Source organism: Cyanistes caeruleus, unplaced genomic scaffold (assembly GCF_971803275.1).
Source record: "Cyanistes caeruleus unplaced genomic scaffold, bCyaCae1.hap1.1 HAP1_SCAFFOLD_268, whole genome shotgun sequence".
Classification (NCBI taxonomy): domain Eukaryota; kingdom Metazoa; phylum Chordata; class Aves; order Passeriformes; family Paridae; genus Cyanistes; species Cyanistes caeruleus.
This window is the reverse complement of record NW_028256044.1, coordinates 25,315-41,548: the sequence shown is the minus strand read 5'-3', so window position 1 is coordinate 41,548 and position 16,234 is coordinate 25,315. Positions and strand designations below refer to the sequence as shown.

The window sequence follows — 16,234 nt, the reverse complement described above, 5'->3', positions numbered from 1 at the left end:
CTGCCCACACCGTGGTCAGCCCTGCCTGCTCCTGGACATGGAGCTCAGCCAGGGCTGGTGCTGTGTGGGCTTTGCTGGTGGTACCAGCCAGACACTGGGGTGACAGCTCCATCTCTTTATTGGAACAGAAGAGCTGTGTCAGGCCCTGCCCTGGCAGGAGGGACCCACCTTCAGTCCATGCCACAGAGCAGGGCAGGTCCCTTCAGGGACACAGGGCCTTGCTTTGGGTGGTGGCAGCATCTGCACAGCAGCAAGCTGGTAATGCAGCTGTGACAGGGACATCACATATGGGCATGGAGATGTGAAATGTGTGGTGCAGGTGTCCCTGACTGAGGTGTTTGGCCTTTCCTGTGAAGCTGCAGAGGGGAACCTGTTGAGAGAGGAGATGGCTGAGGCCCCAGCTGCAGCTGGCACACAGGGACCCTCTTGCACACTGGGAGATTCTCACTGTGCTCAAAGTTTCCCTCTGAAGACTAAGAGGTGAATGTGGATGGGCTTAGCAACTGGTCTGCAGGCCAAAGAATTGAGTTAGCAAAAGAAGAAATAGAGAAAATACAAGTTTATCCATAGCAAGGAAGAAAGCAAGGCCGTTAGCATGGAAACCAATAAAAAAGGATATAAGGAGTATTTACAGTTGTAATAAATGGAATTGGTTCGTGCTAACTAAATTATAACTGTTATTAAAGTTATGATTAGAAACAATCAAGAATCAGTGTTACGAAGCAGATGTACCCCTGTGCAGATGTTACATGTCAAAATTAAGGTACAGGATGTAGTTTAGAAGATAAATGGTGTCTCAAGACCAAAATGGCCTTGAGATGGACCAAAATTAGAACCAATTTAGGCATTGGGCCTAAAGATTAGTAAACATAAGGCTAATTAGTAGACTAACATAACACAAGGCTTAGTACGCACATGCAAACCTGTAAGGTTATCCAAAGGACAATGAGGAAGAAGAGAAGCCTTCACCAAAAGACCACCAAAAGAAGACTGAAGACCCCATTGCAACAAGTGAGGCATGTGCCATGAAGAAAAGTGATGTTAAGTCAGAAAAATCGGAAATAGGAGGAAACTTATAGGAAACATTAATGAATATGTATAAGCATACAGTATATGAGTTTAGCTTGAAGTGCTTTGTTTTGAAGGTGAGGCAGGGTGGGAAGCCTCCGTACCCTGGTGGGTATTGCTAATACTTTAATCATACTTAATTACTAGTAGATTATATATATAAATTTTATTTTTTTATTAAACTGTATTATTTTACTAAACTGCATTCTTTTATTCCACATTACTATTCAGTTTGGTAAATTGTATTCATTTTTAATTAAACTGCCATTAAGCCAAGGAACCTAGTTGTCAAAATTCTAATTTCATTTATAACAATATTTTAGCAAAGAAAGCTGGTACAACAACATTGGTATTTAAAAAACATGATGCAATATGAGCTATATTGACAAAGAAGGCACCTTATGGTGACAACATCCTACTGTTCAAACTGTAAAACATCTTTGTGTACTGATCAGGAGGTCAAGATTTACTCTTTACAATCCTGATGCTGAATGTCTCCTTAGGCAGTCTGCTCACAGAGAAGAATGAATCCCTCGTGAGCTTCCCCTGTTTGGACAACCTGCTCCTCACCCCAAGCCTCAGCATGTCTGACATGGCCCACCTGGGACTGACATCCCAAAACATTGATAACATTTCTCTTTATAATTTTTCTTTATCATTAAAATCTAATTAATTAATAAAAATAAAATTTTATTATTTTATAATAATATTGTTCTGTATTTTTAGAACCTAATTTTTATATTTATATGAAAGAATTGATACATTTTTAGCAACTAAAAACATTATCATTCCTTGGTCAAAGTACCACAATTCCCTTCATTAATTAATTGATCACTATTTATCCCTCTTTATGCTAATTACACCTATTTTTAGTCCTTTGATCATATTTTTAAATCATTTTATCAGACTGGGTAAAAGGGACCACTTTGGGGTCCATGGAAACTTTTCTGAGGAACAATTGGGGCAGTTTTGGGTCTGGGGAGGGAATTTAGAGAGAACTTGGTGGTCTGGAGGACACTTGGGGGAGCCAGGTGGGCACTTAGGGATTCTGTGGGACAATTCGGGGTCTGGGGGAGCACTTGGGCATCCAGGGGGGCACTTGGAAGTCAGGGAGGGGAATCTGGGGACACTTCGGGGTCTGGGCTAGCACTTGGGGGGCTGTAATAAGGAATCTATGGGCCGCGGGGGATGATGGGAGTTGTAGGCGCCGGTATAATACGGTTTAATGGGGCCGCGGAGCATCACGGGAGTTATAGGCGCATCTCCAGTGGTTCCGGTGGGGCGCGGGGCATGACGGGAGATGGAGTCATGGCAGAAATAGCGTTCCATGGGCGCCGCGGAGCATGATGGGAGCTGTAGTTTCGGAAGTGGCTCGGAAGGCGCGTTTGGCGGTGTGGGGAAGCACTTGGAGAGCCCTTCTGCGTCCGAGCCGTGGCTGCAGGTCCTCGGGGCGAATGTATACGGCTCGTGAGCACTTGGGGGGAACCTGGGGAGCTCTAACTGGGCCCTTTTGGGCAGGGGACACGGCAGGAGGTTTGGGCGTGGAACCGTGTTCTGGGATGATGGGAGATGAATTCCCAGCCGTGTCTGGAAGGGGCATCTGTGGGGTTGGGAGCATTCAGGGATCCAGGGACGCTTTGGAGGGTCCTGAACGGGTGCTGAGTGAACACTCGGGGATCTTGGAGGGTTTGGGGCACACTTATGGGACATATGGGGGGCGATACTGGGGTTCTGGGGAGCGCAGGGCATATTCCCAGTTTCTCCCAGTTCCTTCCAGCATGATCCCATTTGCTCTCAACTCTCCCAGTCAGCCTCAGCACGATCCCATTCACTCCCAGTATATCACATTTGCCCCCAACCTGGTCTCAATTGTCCCCTGCAGCCTCCTACTCACTGCCAGTATCATCCCAGTATGATCCCAGTAAGATCTGTCTCCCTCAGTGTGATCGCAGTCTCTCCTGGCATGGTCCCAGCTGCTCCCAGTATCATCCCAGTATGATGTCAGTACACAGCCAGTGCAATCTCAGCCACTGCCAGGATGATCCCAGGATGATCCCAGTACAAATCAGTCCCTGCCAGTGCTGCCACTCCTGGGATCCCCCAGCCCTCTCTGTGTTCCCCCCTCCCGCATCTTCCCAGAGGAGCCTCAAGGGTTGGCAGTCCCCAGCCAGGGTCCCCAGGCAGCCCCAGGTTGGATCTGCTGCCCCCAATTTTCCCAATCTCCCAGCGGGTGGGAGCAGCGGAGAGCCCCACGTGCCCATCCCGACCTGTCCCAGCTCCATCCCCGCTCCTGCCGTGGGCTGTGAGGGGTTTGGGAATGGGTCACTGAGGTTGTCACTGCTCCTGGGGGAGGAGAGGGAGGGATGGAAGAGGAGGGACAAAGGAAGATCATAGAAAGGAGAAGGAACCACAAATTCACAGGACCCTCAACAGCCTGGAGAGGAGCAGGGGGGAATCCTTGGACCCCCTGCACTCCAAAGCAGAGCATCAGGGGAGAAGGGGCCATGGGAATCGAAAAAGCCCCATCATCCCTAAATGAGGAGATGGAAACAGGGGAAACTTTTTGGATTCCTGGCACTCCCAATAGCCTGAAAAGGGCAGGGACTGAGCAGACAGGGGAACCTGAGTGCAAGTGTAACCCCCAGCAGTTGAGACAGGGAGGAACCTCTGAACACCAAAGGGGAGAGACCAGAGATGGGGAACTCCTGGGTGGCAATTTCAGGGCTGAATTTTGGTGTCTGGGAGGTTTTTATGGGCCCCAGATGACCGGTGACTTCTAGAGATGGTCTTGGACCGAGAGACATTCAAAGTCAATGTACTCTTCCCCTGTTTTACCCATACCAGGATTTCCCAATCCCAGACCTTGTCTGGATGGAGAAGGAGGCTGTGAGGAAGAGGAAGATGCCCCAGAACACCCAAGCACGTGAGGAGGAAGTCACTGCCCCTTTCCCTCTCTCCTGCTCCATCTCCCAGCTCAGCCTGGCCCCCATCTGCAGGACAACCCCGCTGCTGACACCGTCCTGCCGGGGATGCACTGGGGGGGATCTCCTTCCCCTTCCATCTGGCACGGAGGCAAATCCCATCCTCTCCTTGTCCTTCCTCCCCCAGACAAGGAGCTGAGGATGGAGACCAGGGAGGACAAATCCCCATGGCAGAACCTCGTGGAAGAGGCTGATTTGAGCAGCTCCACAGCGCAGGAATCCAATGGGGAGGAAAAGCCCCAGAGATCCCGCAGGAGGGGCTCCAAACCTATCCCAGGGTGCTCTGAGGAGGAAAGACCCACCCTGTGCCAGGAAGGCGGCCGGAGATCCAGCCGGGGCTCTGAGCTGGTGGTCCATGAGCAGCTTCACAAAGGGCAGAAGCGCTACAAGTGCTTGGAGTGTGGGAAGAGCTTCAGCCGGAGCAGCAAACTGATCCACCATCAGATGATCCACACTGGGGAATGGGCCTATGAGTGTGAGAAATGTGGGAAGGGCTTCAGCTGCAACTCCGAATTCATCCGTCACCAGCGCATCCACACTGGGGAGAGGCCCTACGAGTGTCCTGAGTGTGGGAAGAGGTTTCAGAGGAGCTCTCATCTCCTCGTGCACCAGCGGATTCATACAGAGGAGAGACCTTTCCACTGCCCCGACTGTGGGGAGGGCTTCAAGCACAATTCCACCCTTGTCAGGCACCAGCGGATCCACACTGGGGAGAGGCCCTACGAGTGTCCCCAGTGTGGGAAGAGTTTCAGAAACAGCTCCTACCTGACCATCCACCAGAGGACCCACACTGGGGAACGGCCCTATGAGTGTGGGGAATGTGGGATGACCTTCAGCCAGAGGTCCCAACTGACCATTCACCAGATGATCCACACTGGGGAGAGGCCCTATGAATGTCTCCAGTGTGGGGAGAGGTTTCGCATCAGCTCCACTCTCCTCATGCACCAGCGGATTCACACAGAGGAGAGGCCCTTCCGCTGCCCTGACTGCGGGAAGGGCTTCAAGCGAAACTCCCACCTTATCTCCCACTGGCGCAGCCACAGCGGGAGAGGCTCTACAAGTGTCCCCAGTGTGGGAAGAGCTTCCCCCAGAGCTCTAACTTGACCAGACACCAACAGAGGCACCACTAAGGGAAGCCCTGCGAGTGCCCCAAGTGCAGGAAGAGCTTCATATGCTGCTCCAGCTCCATCCCCCATGGGAGGACCCACGTTGGGCAGAGCCCTGATGACCCATGTTCCCAGTGATCTGTGTTGGGAACACACTGGGCTGGTGGTCCTTTTGTTTTGTTCCGATTATCTTTTGATTCATCTTTATCCCTTTAAAACAGACAAAATTGGGGTAAAAGTCTATAAATTCATCAAAGGCATCTAGAGCCTCACATTTTACTAGTGCTTCAAGGTAATCTGGTATTCAGGGAAATACTTGGGGGTTGTGGAGCTATTTGGTGGAGTTTTCTCCATTTTTTGGCACTCAAAGCAACGAGAGTTTTATCTGTCACCTCAAAACCACTCAATGCCACTGAAAACTGCACAGTGCCACTCAAAACTATTGGATTCCACAACCCCTCCGGGTGTGATGCCTTAAGTTTTAGCTTTCATGTTTTTCATATTTTGCACTGTCTAGGTTTGTAGTTTTGAACTTCATATTAAGTGTTGGTGAGCTCTCTTCACAGAGTAGGTAGACAAAACAATTCCTTTTCTAGCTTGATATCCAGGACAATCATTACAAGTTGCAGGCTCAAAAGCATAAACAAGGGTGGACTGAAGAGAGAAAACAAGGACAGGACTTCATCATCTGAAGCTATAATTGGACCATGAACCCAAATATGCAGATGGACCTCAACTTACAAAAATGTGAGACCTCGTGATGAGTTGTTTGTTTTTGGGTTTTTTTGACCATTTTTGGTCCATTTGGGGTGTAGCCCTGGGCAGGCTCTTGTACTGCCTAAGGTGTATCCTTTAAGACCTTTTAATAAACTTTATTCTTAACTCTGTCTAGCCTCTGTTCTAGGTCAGCCTTCTGAAGGCATCAGGTGGAATGGGGTTGGAAGGGGATTGGGTGAAGTGGGATGCAGATCAGGGGTGTGACATGGGCATTGGGTGGGGCAGGATAGGTGTGATGGAGTTTGGGAGGTGTGAAATGGGGGAAATCAGGCTTGGGAAGGGGGTCTTGATGTCCAGCAGGGATGGGATGTGTTGGGGTTGGGATTGGGGATGTGGGGTGGGGTCTGCAATGAGACAGCCAAAGTTTGGGAATGATGAAGGGAGGGCGTGTCCATTACTGAGTGAGTTTTTGGATATTCCACATTCCTGAAGAGATTTTGGGGTATCCCACATTTCTGAGGCAGTTCTGGGGCACTCCCCAGCTCTTGGGGGGTTCCTGAGAGCAGCTCCATGGAGCCCCATTGTCAGGGGTAGTTGCCATGGGCATGAGCTCAGAGCTGCAGCCAGAGTGCGTTGCCTTGGTGCTGGAGAGCAGAGAAATGATGAATGGTGCCAGACATCTCCAGTGTGTGTTTGGGGGGCAGAACAAGTTCTGAATGGGTGGTGCAGTCTCTGCCCTAGCCCAGCCACTGCAGCCTCTGCTCCAGCCCCAAAGTGGCTGCCAAGCCCCTGGCACCCCAAAAACCCCACCTGGGAGAGGAACCACAGCAAGTGAGGCTGTGACACGGGTGTGACACTTGTTGGGAAGGTAGAATTAGAAAGAAATTATAAACATGACTCCTTAGCCAGAAAGGCTAAGGAAGAAATACAAATGAAAGAACAGTTAGAATAATTCAAAGAAGCCGGTCTGGTATGCCAGAACACATTCTTTCCCCCAGTAAAACTAAGCTAAGACCCCTCTTCCCAGCCTTATAAGGAAAGGTCTGAAGGACCCTGAGATAACTAAAAATATGCAAAAGCAGCGATTTCTACAGGTCACACACAAATGTTACTGTATTAGTATACTTAGAAAGATTGGTTAGTGAAGGAATAAAATATTCAATGTATAGGTTATATAAGCAACTGTAAAGGAGAGCTCGCTCTCTTGCTACGCTCTCTTGTCTCTCTTGCCTCACTTTTTCTATGCTCTTTTTCCTGCTCTTTTTACTTCTCTTCTTTATGCTCTTTTCCCAGCTCTCTCACTTCTGTTCTGTTACTCTCTTTCTTAGCTATCTTAAGTCTTGAACTCATGTATTCATATTTTACTCCCTTTTGTGTTGTTCCCTCTGAGCCTGCTTTGAGCTTCATCTGCTGGCTCCTAGCAGGTTCTCTCTCTCTCCCACGCCCTGAAATAAACTACTGACATCTAACTCGATTATAGAGGTCTCTGCCGTGTCCCGGAACGTCCACACCCCGAAAGCGTCTCTTACAGACACTGACATGTGCCACAGCCCCGGAGCTCACAGCAGCTGAGATGGCGCTGGATCCAAGGCTGACTGTGGATCTCTGTCCTTCTCTCTTCTCTTGAATTCCTTTTCTCCAAATCTGTATAATTTGAAGTTGGATGGATTAGAGTTTGCTTAGTCAGTGCTCTGTGAAGTGCTTTACTGTAATTCCATGTCACTTTATGATTTCCCAAGTACTTCATTCTCTAAATTTTGCAAGTAAAAGTTTGTTTCCCCCCTCCTGGGAAGCTAGTTGTTTTCTCCCATGCACTGCCCAAGGGGATCGAGGTACCTCAGGTCCCTTTCCAGCAGGGGCCAAGCGAGCCTGGGGCACAGCACAGGGAACTGCAATGCTGAGCCAGCCCTGGTTGGGTTGGAGGAAGCAGAAAGGCCAAGCCCTGAGCCCAGGCCTGGCCCAGCAGGGCCTGTCCCTCACGGGTGGCTCGGGGCTCTTTGTGGGGTAGTGGGACATGAGGGGCAGCAAGGACAAATGCCATAAAACTGCAAGCCCTGCCAGCCTCCTCAGGGAGGGCCGAGCGAGGAGCAAAGACCTTCCTGGGGCTGTGCCCTGGGCCAGGAGGGATTGTGCCAGTTGACCCTAAATTTCTTCTGCCAGGCAGCTTTAGGACACGGAACATGGAGAAGCCAAAGTCAACTCTCAGCTTTCCACAGTCTTCCAGTAGAATCCTGTGTGGGGAGCAGCTTGGGAGCAGGGTTTGTGTGTCAAGGGAGGGGAATTCAGAGCCCTTTTCTCCCCCATGGCCTGAGGGTCTGCATTTTCAATGGCCCTGCGGCTGCCAAAGGGGCCTTTTTCACCCAGCTGAGAACAGTTCTGCTGATAACCTGCCCTAAACCTGCTTTTCCTGCAAATGTGCCAATGAAGCCTCATTTTTTGCAGCCCCAGGTCTTGTGCACATGCAGACGTGAAAACTGAAGGATGGAAAGGATCTGCTGGGAGGAGTCCTCTTTTTCTTGTTTTTTTTGGTGGTTTTAATTTTTTAATTTTTTTTTTAATTGATTCCTGCTGTCAGCTCTGTGCAGAGCTCTGTAACTGTGTGTGACACTTGTCTGTGGCACTGTGTGGGTGGCCAAGGGGACCTTCCCTGAGCTGTCTGCAGAGGAATCCACAGCAGCCCAGGCTGGGGGTGCTCAGTGGCCGCTCAGTTCCACTGACTGGATGCAGCTCTGGACGCTCCCCTTGGAGCATCTCCAGGGAGGGAACACTGGGGCTGCCCTGGCTGTGGTGTCACTGCCAGGGGAACGCTGGGGCTGCCATGGCTGTGGTGTCACTGCCAGGGGAACACCGGGGCTGCTGGCCCGGCTGTGGTGTCACTGCCAGGGGAACACCGGGGCTGCCCCGCTCCTGCCCCACCCCATCAGCTCTGCCAGCACCTCCAGGGGACACAAAGGCTGAGCCAAAGGGTGAGAGTTGCACAAGGGGCTGAGCTGGGATCTGGGACCCATTGGGATCATGGAGTGCAGCCCCCGGCCCTGCACAGACACCCCAACAATTGCAGCCTGTGCATCCCTGGCAGCGCTGGCCAAAGGCTCCTGGAGCTGCAGCAGCCTCGGGGCCGTGCCCATTCCCTGGGGAGCCTGGGCAGTGCCCCAGCCCCCTGTGGGGGAAGAAGCTTTTGCTGATCCCCAGCCCTGCTCTGGCCCAGCTCCAGCTGCTCCCTTGGGTCCTGACCCTGCTCACCTGGGCAGAGATCAGAGCTTGCCCAGAGAATCCATGGCTGCCCCTGGATCCCTGGAAGTGTCCAAGGCCAGGTTGGACGGGGCTTGGAGCAGCCTGGGATAGTGGAAGGTGTCCCTGCCCATGGCAAGTGGTGGAATGAGATGAACTTTAAGGTCTCTTCCAAGACAAGGCATTCTGTGATTCTGTGATTTTGGGAGAGATGCTGAAGCTCTGGCTCAGCTTTATCTCACCAAATGTCTGGACCCAGCAGCAGCCATGGGTGGGATCATCTCCTCCTCCCTCTCGCTGTGGATGTAACTCACCCAAGGGCAGTGTCATAAATGAAATTGAAATTTGGACGACTAGGTCTATTGGGTTAACAGCAGTTTAATAATAAGAAAAAAAAATGATACAATTTAGTGAATTGAATACAAGAAAACAATTAAATAAAAGAGTACAATTTAGTGGATTGAATAGCAATTTGATGTAAAGGAATACAATTTAGCAAAAGAGTACAATTTAGTGAATATATTCATATATATATATATATATACACACACACGTATATGCACACACACCCACACATACAGATATATATATATATATCATACAGATAGATATATAGATATATAGATATATAGATATGAATATAGCTTGCCAATAATTAAGAATGATTAAAGCACTAGCAAAACTGAACGGGTTATGGGGAGGACTTCTCACCCTACCTCACATATAAAACAAAGCAATTCAAACTAAACTTATATACTGTATGCTTGTACATATTCATTCATGTTTCCTGTAAGTCTCTTCCTATTTCCGATTCTTTAATTTTACATCACTGTTCTTCACGGCGCATGTTTCACTTTTTGTTAGGGGGTCTTCAGTCTTCTTTTGGTGGTCTTTGGACAAAGGCTTACATTCATCCTTGTTGTCCTCCAGATAACCTTGCAGGTTTTGTGTGCGTACTAAGCATTGTGTTATGTAAGTAAGCATTGTGTTCCACTAATTAGTCTTACACTTCATAATTTTCAGGCCTGTGCCTGAAGTCATTCCAATTTTGTCCATCTCATGGTCAATTTTCTCTTGAGACATTACTTATCTCAAAACTACATCCGGTATCTTAATTTTAACATGTAATATCTGTAAAGGGGTCCATCTGCCTTGCAACACCAATTCCCCTGATTGCTTCTAGTAATAACTTTCCAAATAGTTACAATTTAGTTAGCACAAATTATTTCCATTTCTTACACTCCCCAAATTCCACTCCCAACATCCCCCCTGCTTCCAGCTCAGGATGGTCCCCCAATGAGACTCCTCCCAAAATCCCACCCCCAAGAAACCTCCCCATCGCTGGAAAATTACCCAAATCTCACTCCAAAATCGGGAATCCTCCCTGAGACCCCTCCCCAAATTCAGGCCTCCCCAAAATGCAGCTCCTCACTGTGATCACGACTCCTCCCCATCAGTGGAGATTCCCCCAAAACCCAAAAAATCCTCCCCAAATCCCCTTCCCAAAATCAGAACTCCACCAGGACCCCTGAATTTCCCCCCAAAACCACCAAATTCCTCCCCAAAAATCCAAAAATTCCTTCCAAATACCCCCAAAACCCCTATAATCTTCCAAAAGTCCCACATCCTCACAAGACTCAAATTCTCCCCCCAAAATTTTCCCCCCAATCCCACCAAATTTTCCACCCCAAAACCCCATTTTTTTTACCCCAAACCCCAAATCCTCCCCCTAAAAAACCCAAAGTTCTCCCCAAAACCCCAAATTTCCCCCCTAACACCCAAATGTTACAAAAAAATCCTTAAATTCCTGCCCTAAAACCCCGAAATTCCCCCCAGGAGCTCCAAAGCTTTCCCCCAAACCACCAAATTCCTCAATTCCACTCCAAAACCTGGGAACACCCCCCAAAAAACAGCAACCCTTCCCCAAAATCCCCCCAAAATTGCAACCCTCTCCCCCAAAATCACCAAAAATCTGAGAACATAATTTTTTTCACATTTTTCACACCTTGGGTCTGGGCAAAACCACCAGAATTCTTGGGATTTTTCCTGTTTTTTGTGGGAAGAGGGTCTCCCCAACTTTTCGTGTCACCCCAGGTGACCCCTCTCCAAAATTCCTGCCCCTCAAAATTAAGTGCAAATAAATAAAAAGAGGGAAAAAAAAAAAAAGGTGGGGGGGAAAGGTAAAAATAAAAAAAAAAAAAGGAAAAAAAAGACTCTCTTACCCTAATTTGGGGGGAGGGGAATGAAGGAAATATTGGGGGAGGGGGTGAACCCCCAGAAAAAAATTGAGGCACCCACCTCCAAAAAATTGGGGGAACCCCCCCCAAAAAAGCTCACTTTGAAAAATGCCAAAACCACCAAAAAATGGCAAAAAACACTGACAAATTAGGGGGGAACCCCCCCAAAATGCATAAAAAATGGGGCAACATCCCCTTGAATCCAAGGGATTGTTGCGATTTTTTTTCACAAAAGTGGTGGGTTTTTGGGGATGGAAGAGGAGGAGAGACCCCCTCCAAATTCCTGGAGTTGTCCCCAAGACACCATCTGCAGAGGCAGCAGAGGGGGACAAAAAGAGCATTATAGGGAAATTAAGGGAATTTGGGGAGTTTTGGGTGAATTTTAGGGAATTTTGGGATTTTGGAGGTCTGGGGAGGGTCTTAATTTTGCGGGGTTTTGCGTTCCAGGGCCGCAGGTTCATGTCCAGGGAGGCTATAGTTACCAGGAACTGGCATGGGACACCAACAAGACGGGATTCTGCTCAGGAAAACATTTATTCAGCAGAGGAACAAACTCAGATCCAGAGACAGCCCCGAACAGAGGCAGGGAGATGGGTTTTGAGAACCAGGGTGGAGTTCAAGGTTAGGGACCACCGGGAACACAGCAAGGGAGAAACACCAGGGGCCCAAAGCCAATCAGAAATCCCTGGGTTGCCATCCCATGAGGGGTCCAGGGTGGAGTTTCTTCCTGGGCTCGCAGGGCCCATACTCCAAGGCAGAGGGATGGAACTCCCTCTTGCCCACACCTCTCACTTTAATCATGTTCATTTGAAACCAAATCTTTGCCTCCCTGGGCAGGGGCACCTCACACAAAAGCTCACCCAGTAATGGGCTCCCCCTCCCTTCATCATCCCCAAACTTTGGCTGTCTCATTGCAGACCCCACCCCACCTCCCCAATCCCAAGGCCAACCCATCTCATCTCTGCTGGACATCAAGACCTCCTTCCCAACCCCTATTTTGCCCATTTCACACCTCCCAATCCCTATCCCACCCATCCTGCCCCACCCAATGCCCATCTCACCCCACCTGATTTACATCCCACTTCGCCCAGTCCCCTTCCAATCCCATTCCACCTGATGCCTTCAGAAGGCTGACCTAGAACAGAGGCTGCACAAAGGTAAGAATAAAGTTTATTATAAGGCCTTAAAGGATATACCTTGGGTATACAAGAGCCTGCCCAGGGCTACACCCAAGATCAACCAAAAATGGCCACAAAAATGGATGAACTACTCATTGTAAGGTCTCACATTTTTGTAAGCTTAGGTCCATCTGCATATTTGGGTTCATTGTCCAATTACAGCTTCAGATGATGAAGTCCCATCCTTCTTGTTTTCTTCCTTTAGTCCACCCTTGTTTATGCTTTTGGGCCTGAAACTTGTAATGACTGCCCTTAGTATCAAGCTAGGAAAGGAATTGTTTTGTCTACCTACTCTGTGAAGAGAGCTCACCAACACCTAATATGAAGTTCAAAACTACAAACCTAGCCAGTGCAGAATATGAAAAACATGAAAGCTAAAGCTTAAGGCATCACACCCTTAGAGGCTGTGGAATGGTAAAATTTTGGAGTGGTTTAGAGGTGGCAGATCAAACCCTCTCATCCCTTTGAATGCCAAGAAATGGAGACAACTACACCAAATACCGCCACAACCCCCAAGTTTCTCCCTAAATCCCAGATTCCCTTGAAACACTAGTAAAAAGTAAGGTTTAAGATGCTTTTGATGAATTTGTTGATTTTTACCCCAATTTTGTCTGTTTTACAAGGATGAAGATGAACCAAAAGATAATTGAAACCAAACTAAAATGACCACCAGCCCAGTGTCTTCCCAACACAGATCACTGGGAACGTGGGTCATCAGGGCTCTGCCCAATGTGGGGCCTCTGATGGGGGATGGAGTTGGGGCAGCACACAAAGCTCTTCCTGCACTTGGGGCACTTGCAGGGCTTCCCTTATTGGTGCCTCTGTTGGTGTTTGGTCAAGTGAGAGCTCTGGGTGAATCTCTTCCCACATTCCCCACACTTGAAGGGTCTCTCCCCAGTGTGGATGCGCCGGTGAATGGTGAGGGTGGAGCTGTGCTTGAAGCCCTCCCCACAGTCAGGGCAGCGGAAGGGCCTCTCCTCTGTGTGAATCCGCTGGTGCACGAGGAGAGTGGAGCTGATGCGAAACCTCTTCCCACACTGGAGACATTCATAGGGCCTCTCCCCAGTGTGGGTCATCTGGTGAATGGTCAGTTGGGACCTCTGGCTGAAGGTCATCCCACATTCCTCACACTCATAGGGCCGTCCCCCAGTGTGGGTCCTCTGGTGGATGGTCAGGTAGGAGCTGTTTCTAAAGCTCTTCCCACATTCCCCACACTCGAAAGGCCTCTCCCCAGTGTGGATGCACCGGTGCCTATTGAGGTTGGAGTTGTCCTTGAAGCCCCCACCACAGTCGGGGCAGTGGAAAGGCCTCTCCTCTGTATGAATCCACTGGTGCTGGAGGAGATGAGAGCTAGTCTGAAACCTCTTCCCACACTCGGGACACTCGTAGGGCCTCTCCCCAGTGTGGATGCACTGGTGATGGATGCAGTCGGAGACGCAGCTGAAGCCCTTCCCACATTCTCCACACTCATAGGGCCATTCCCCAGTGTGGATCATCTGGTGGTGGATCAGGCTGTTTCTGTAGCTGAAGCTCTTCCCACACTCCAAGCACTTGTAGCGCTTCTCCCCATCCTGAAGCTGCTCATGGACCACCAGCTCAGAGCCCCGGCTGGATCTCCGGCCGCCTTCCCGGCACAGGGTGGATCTTTCCTCCTCAGAGCACCCTGGGATGGGTTTGGAGCCCCTCCTCCTGCGGGATCTCCAGGGCTTTTCCTCCCCATTGGATTTCTGCGCTGTGGAGCTGCTCAAATCAGCCTGTTCCATGAGGTTCTGCCATGGGGATTTGTTCTCCCTGGTCTCCATCCTCAGCTCCTTGTCTGGAGGAGGAAGGACAAGGAGAGGATGGGATTTGCCTCCGTGCCAGAGGGAAGGGGAAGGAGATCCCCCCAGTGTGTCCCCGGCAGGACGGCGTTGGCAGCGGAACTGTCCTGCAGCTGGGGGCCATGCTGGGCTGGGAGATGGAGCAGGAGAGAGGGGGAAAGGGGCACTGACTTCCTCCTCACCTGCCTGGGTGTCCTGGGGCATCTTCCTCTTCCTTGTAGCCTCTTCCTCCATCCAGCCAAGGTTTGGGAATGGGAAATCCTGGCTTGGGGAAAAATACGATTCATGAGCAGATGGGCTGAGGGGGTTCCTTCTGCCCATGTTCATCTCTACAAGTCACCGGGGCATCTGGAGTCCATAAAAACCCCCAAACACCAAGATTCAGCCCTGAAAATTCCTCCCAGAAGTTCCCCATCTCTGTTCTCTCCCCTTTGGTGTTCAGGGTTTCCCTCCCATCCCAGCTCCTGGAGGTCACGTTTGCACTGGGGGTCACCAGTCTACTCAGTCCCTGCCCTCCCCAGGCTGCTGGGAGTGCCAGGAATCCGAGAAGTTACCCGTTTCCATCTCAGCACTTAGGGATGCTGGAGGTTTTTGGGGCTTCAGAGTCCCTTCTCCCCTTATTCTCTGCTTTGGGGTGCAGGGGGTCCAAGGAGTCCCCCCTGCCCCTCTCCAGGCTGTTGAGGGTCCAACAAATTGCAGAGCTCCTCCTCTCTGGGCTCCCCACTTTGGGGTCCTGGGGGACACAGGGCTCTGCTCCTCCAGGCTGCCTCTGCCAGCAGCTGCCACCAGGACCCCCCAATGTTCCCCCAAGGGGCATTTTGCATACAGCTTTGGAGTTCTTCATTCTTCAAACATCACCCACAAAAAAACCCAACCCAGGAACCCTCCAGGATACCAGGGCCAAGCTCCCCCACCCCGGTCAGCTGTGGGATGCGGGGTGATGATCCCACAGGTGGGAGCTGTGAATTCAGGGAGTGCTGGACCTTGTGATTCCTTCTCCTTTCCCTGATCCTCCTCTGTCCCTCCTCTTCCTCTTCCTCCTGCTCTGCCTCTTCCTCCCTCCTCCACCTCCTCCCTAACACCACTCCCTTCTCCTACTTCCATCTTGTCTTGCTCTCCTTCATCCTTCCTCTTCCATCCCTCCCCCTCCTCCCCCAGGAGCAGTGACACCCTCCGTGCCCCATTCCCGAGCCCCTCACAGCCCACGGCAGGAGCGGGGATGGAGCCGGGACAGGTTGGGATGGGCAGAGCGGGGCTCTCCGCTGCTCCCACCCGCTGGGGATGGAGGGAACCCGGCCCGGGGAAAAGGAGAGGGAAACTGGGAAAATTGGGGGCTGCAGATCCAACCTGAGGCTGGCTGGGGACCCTGGCTGGGGACTGCCAGCCCTTGGGGCTCCTCTGGGGAGATGCGGGAGGGGGGAACACAGAGAGGGCTGGGGGATCCCAGGAGTGGCAGCACTGGCAGGGACTGGTTTGTACTGGGATCATCCTGGCAGTGGCTGAGATTGCACTGGCTGTGTACTGACATCATCCTGGGATCATACTGGGATCGTCCTGGCAGTGAGCAGGAGCCTGCAGGGGGCAACTGAGACCAGGTTGTCAGGAACTGGGAATATGCCCTGCACTCCCCAGAACCCCGAGATCGCCCCCCATAGGTCCCATGTGTCCCCCAGACCCTTCAGGATCCCCGAGTGCCCCCTCAGCGCCCGTTCGGGATCCCCCAAAACGTCCCTGGATCACTGAATGCTCCCGAACCCACAGATGCCCCTTTCAGACACTGCTGGGAATTCATCTCCCATCATCCCAGAACACAGTTCCGCGCCCAAACCTCCTGCCATGCCCCGCGCCCTAAAGAGCCCGGTTAGAGCTCCCCAGGTTCTCCCCAGGTGCTCCCGA

General features: G+C 50.8%; 1 protein-coding gene across 1 annotated transcript; it reads right to left on the bottom strand.

The window, feature by feature from the left end:
* Positions 1-11,616: 11,616 nt before the first annotated feature.
* LOC147645476 (uncharacterized) lies at positions 11,617-15,356 on the bottom strand. Its single transcript, XM_086874574.1, has 2 exons — positions 14,521-15,356; positions 11,617-14,334 (listed from the first exon to the last, which is right to left on the bottom strand). Exons 1-2 carry the CDS (start codon positions 14,663-14,665, stop codon positions 13,328-13,330), a joined length of 1,152 nt encoding a protein of 383 aa, XP_086730700.1. The 5' UTR covers positions 14,666-15,356; the 3' UTR covers positions 11,617-13,327.
* Positions 15,357-16,234: the final 878 nt, after the last annotated feature.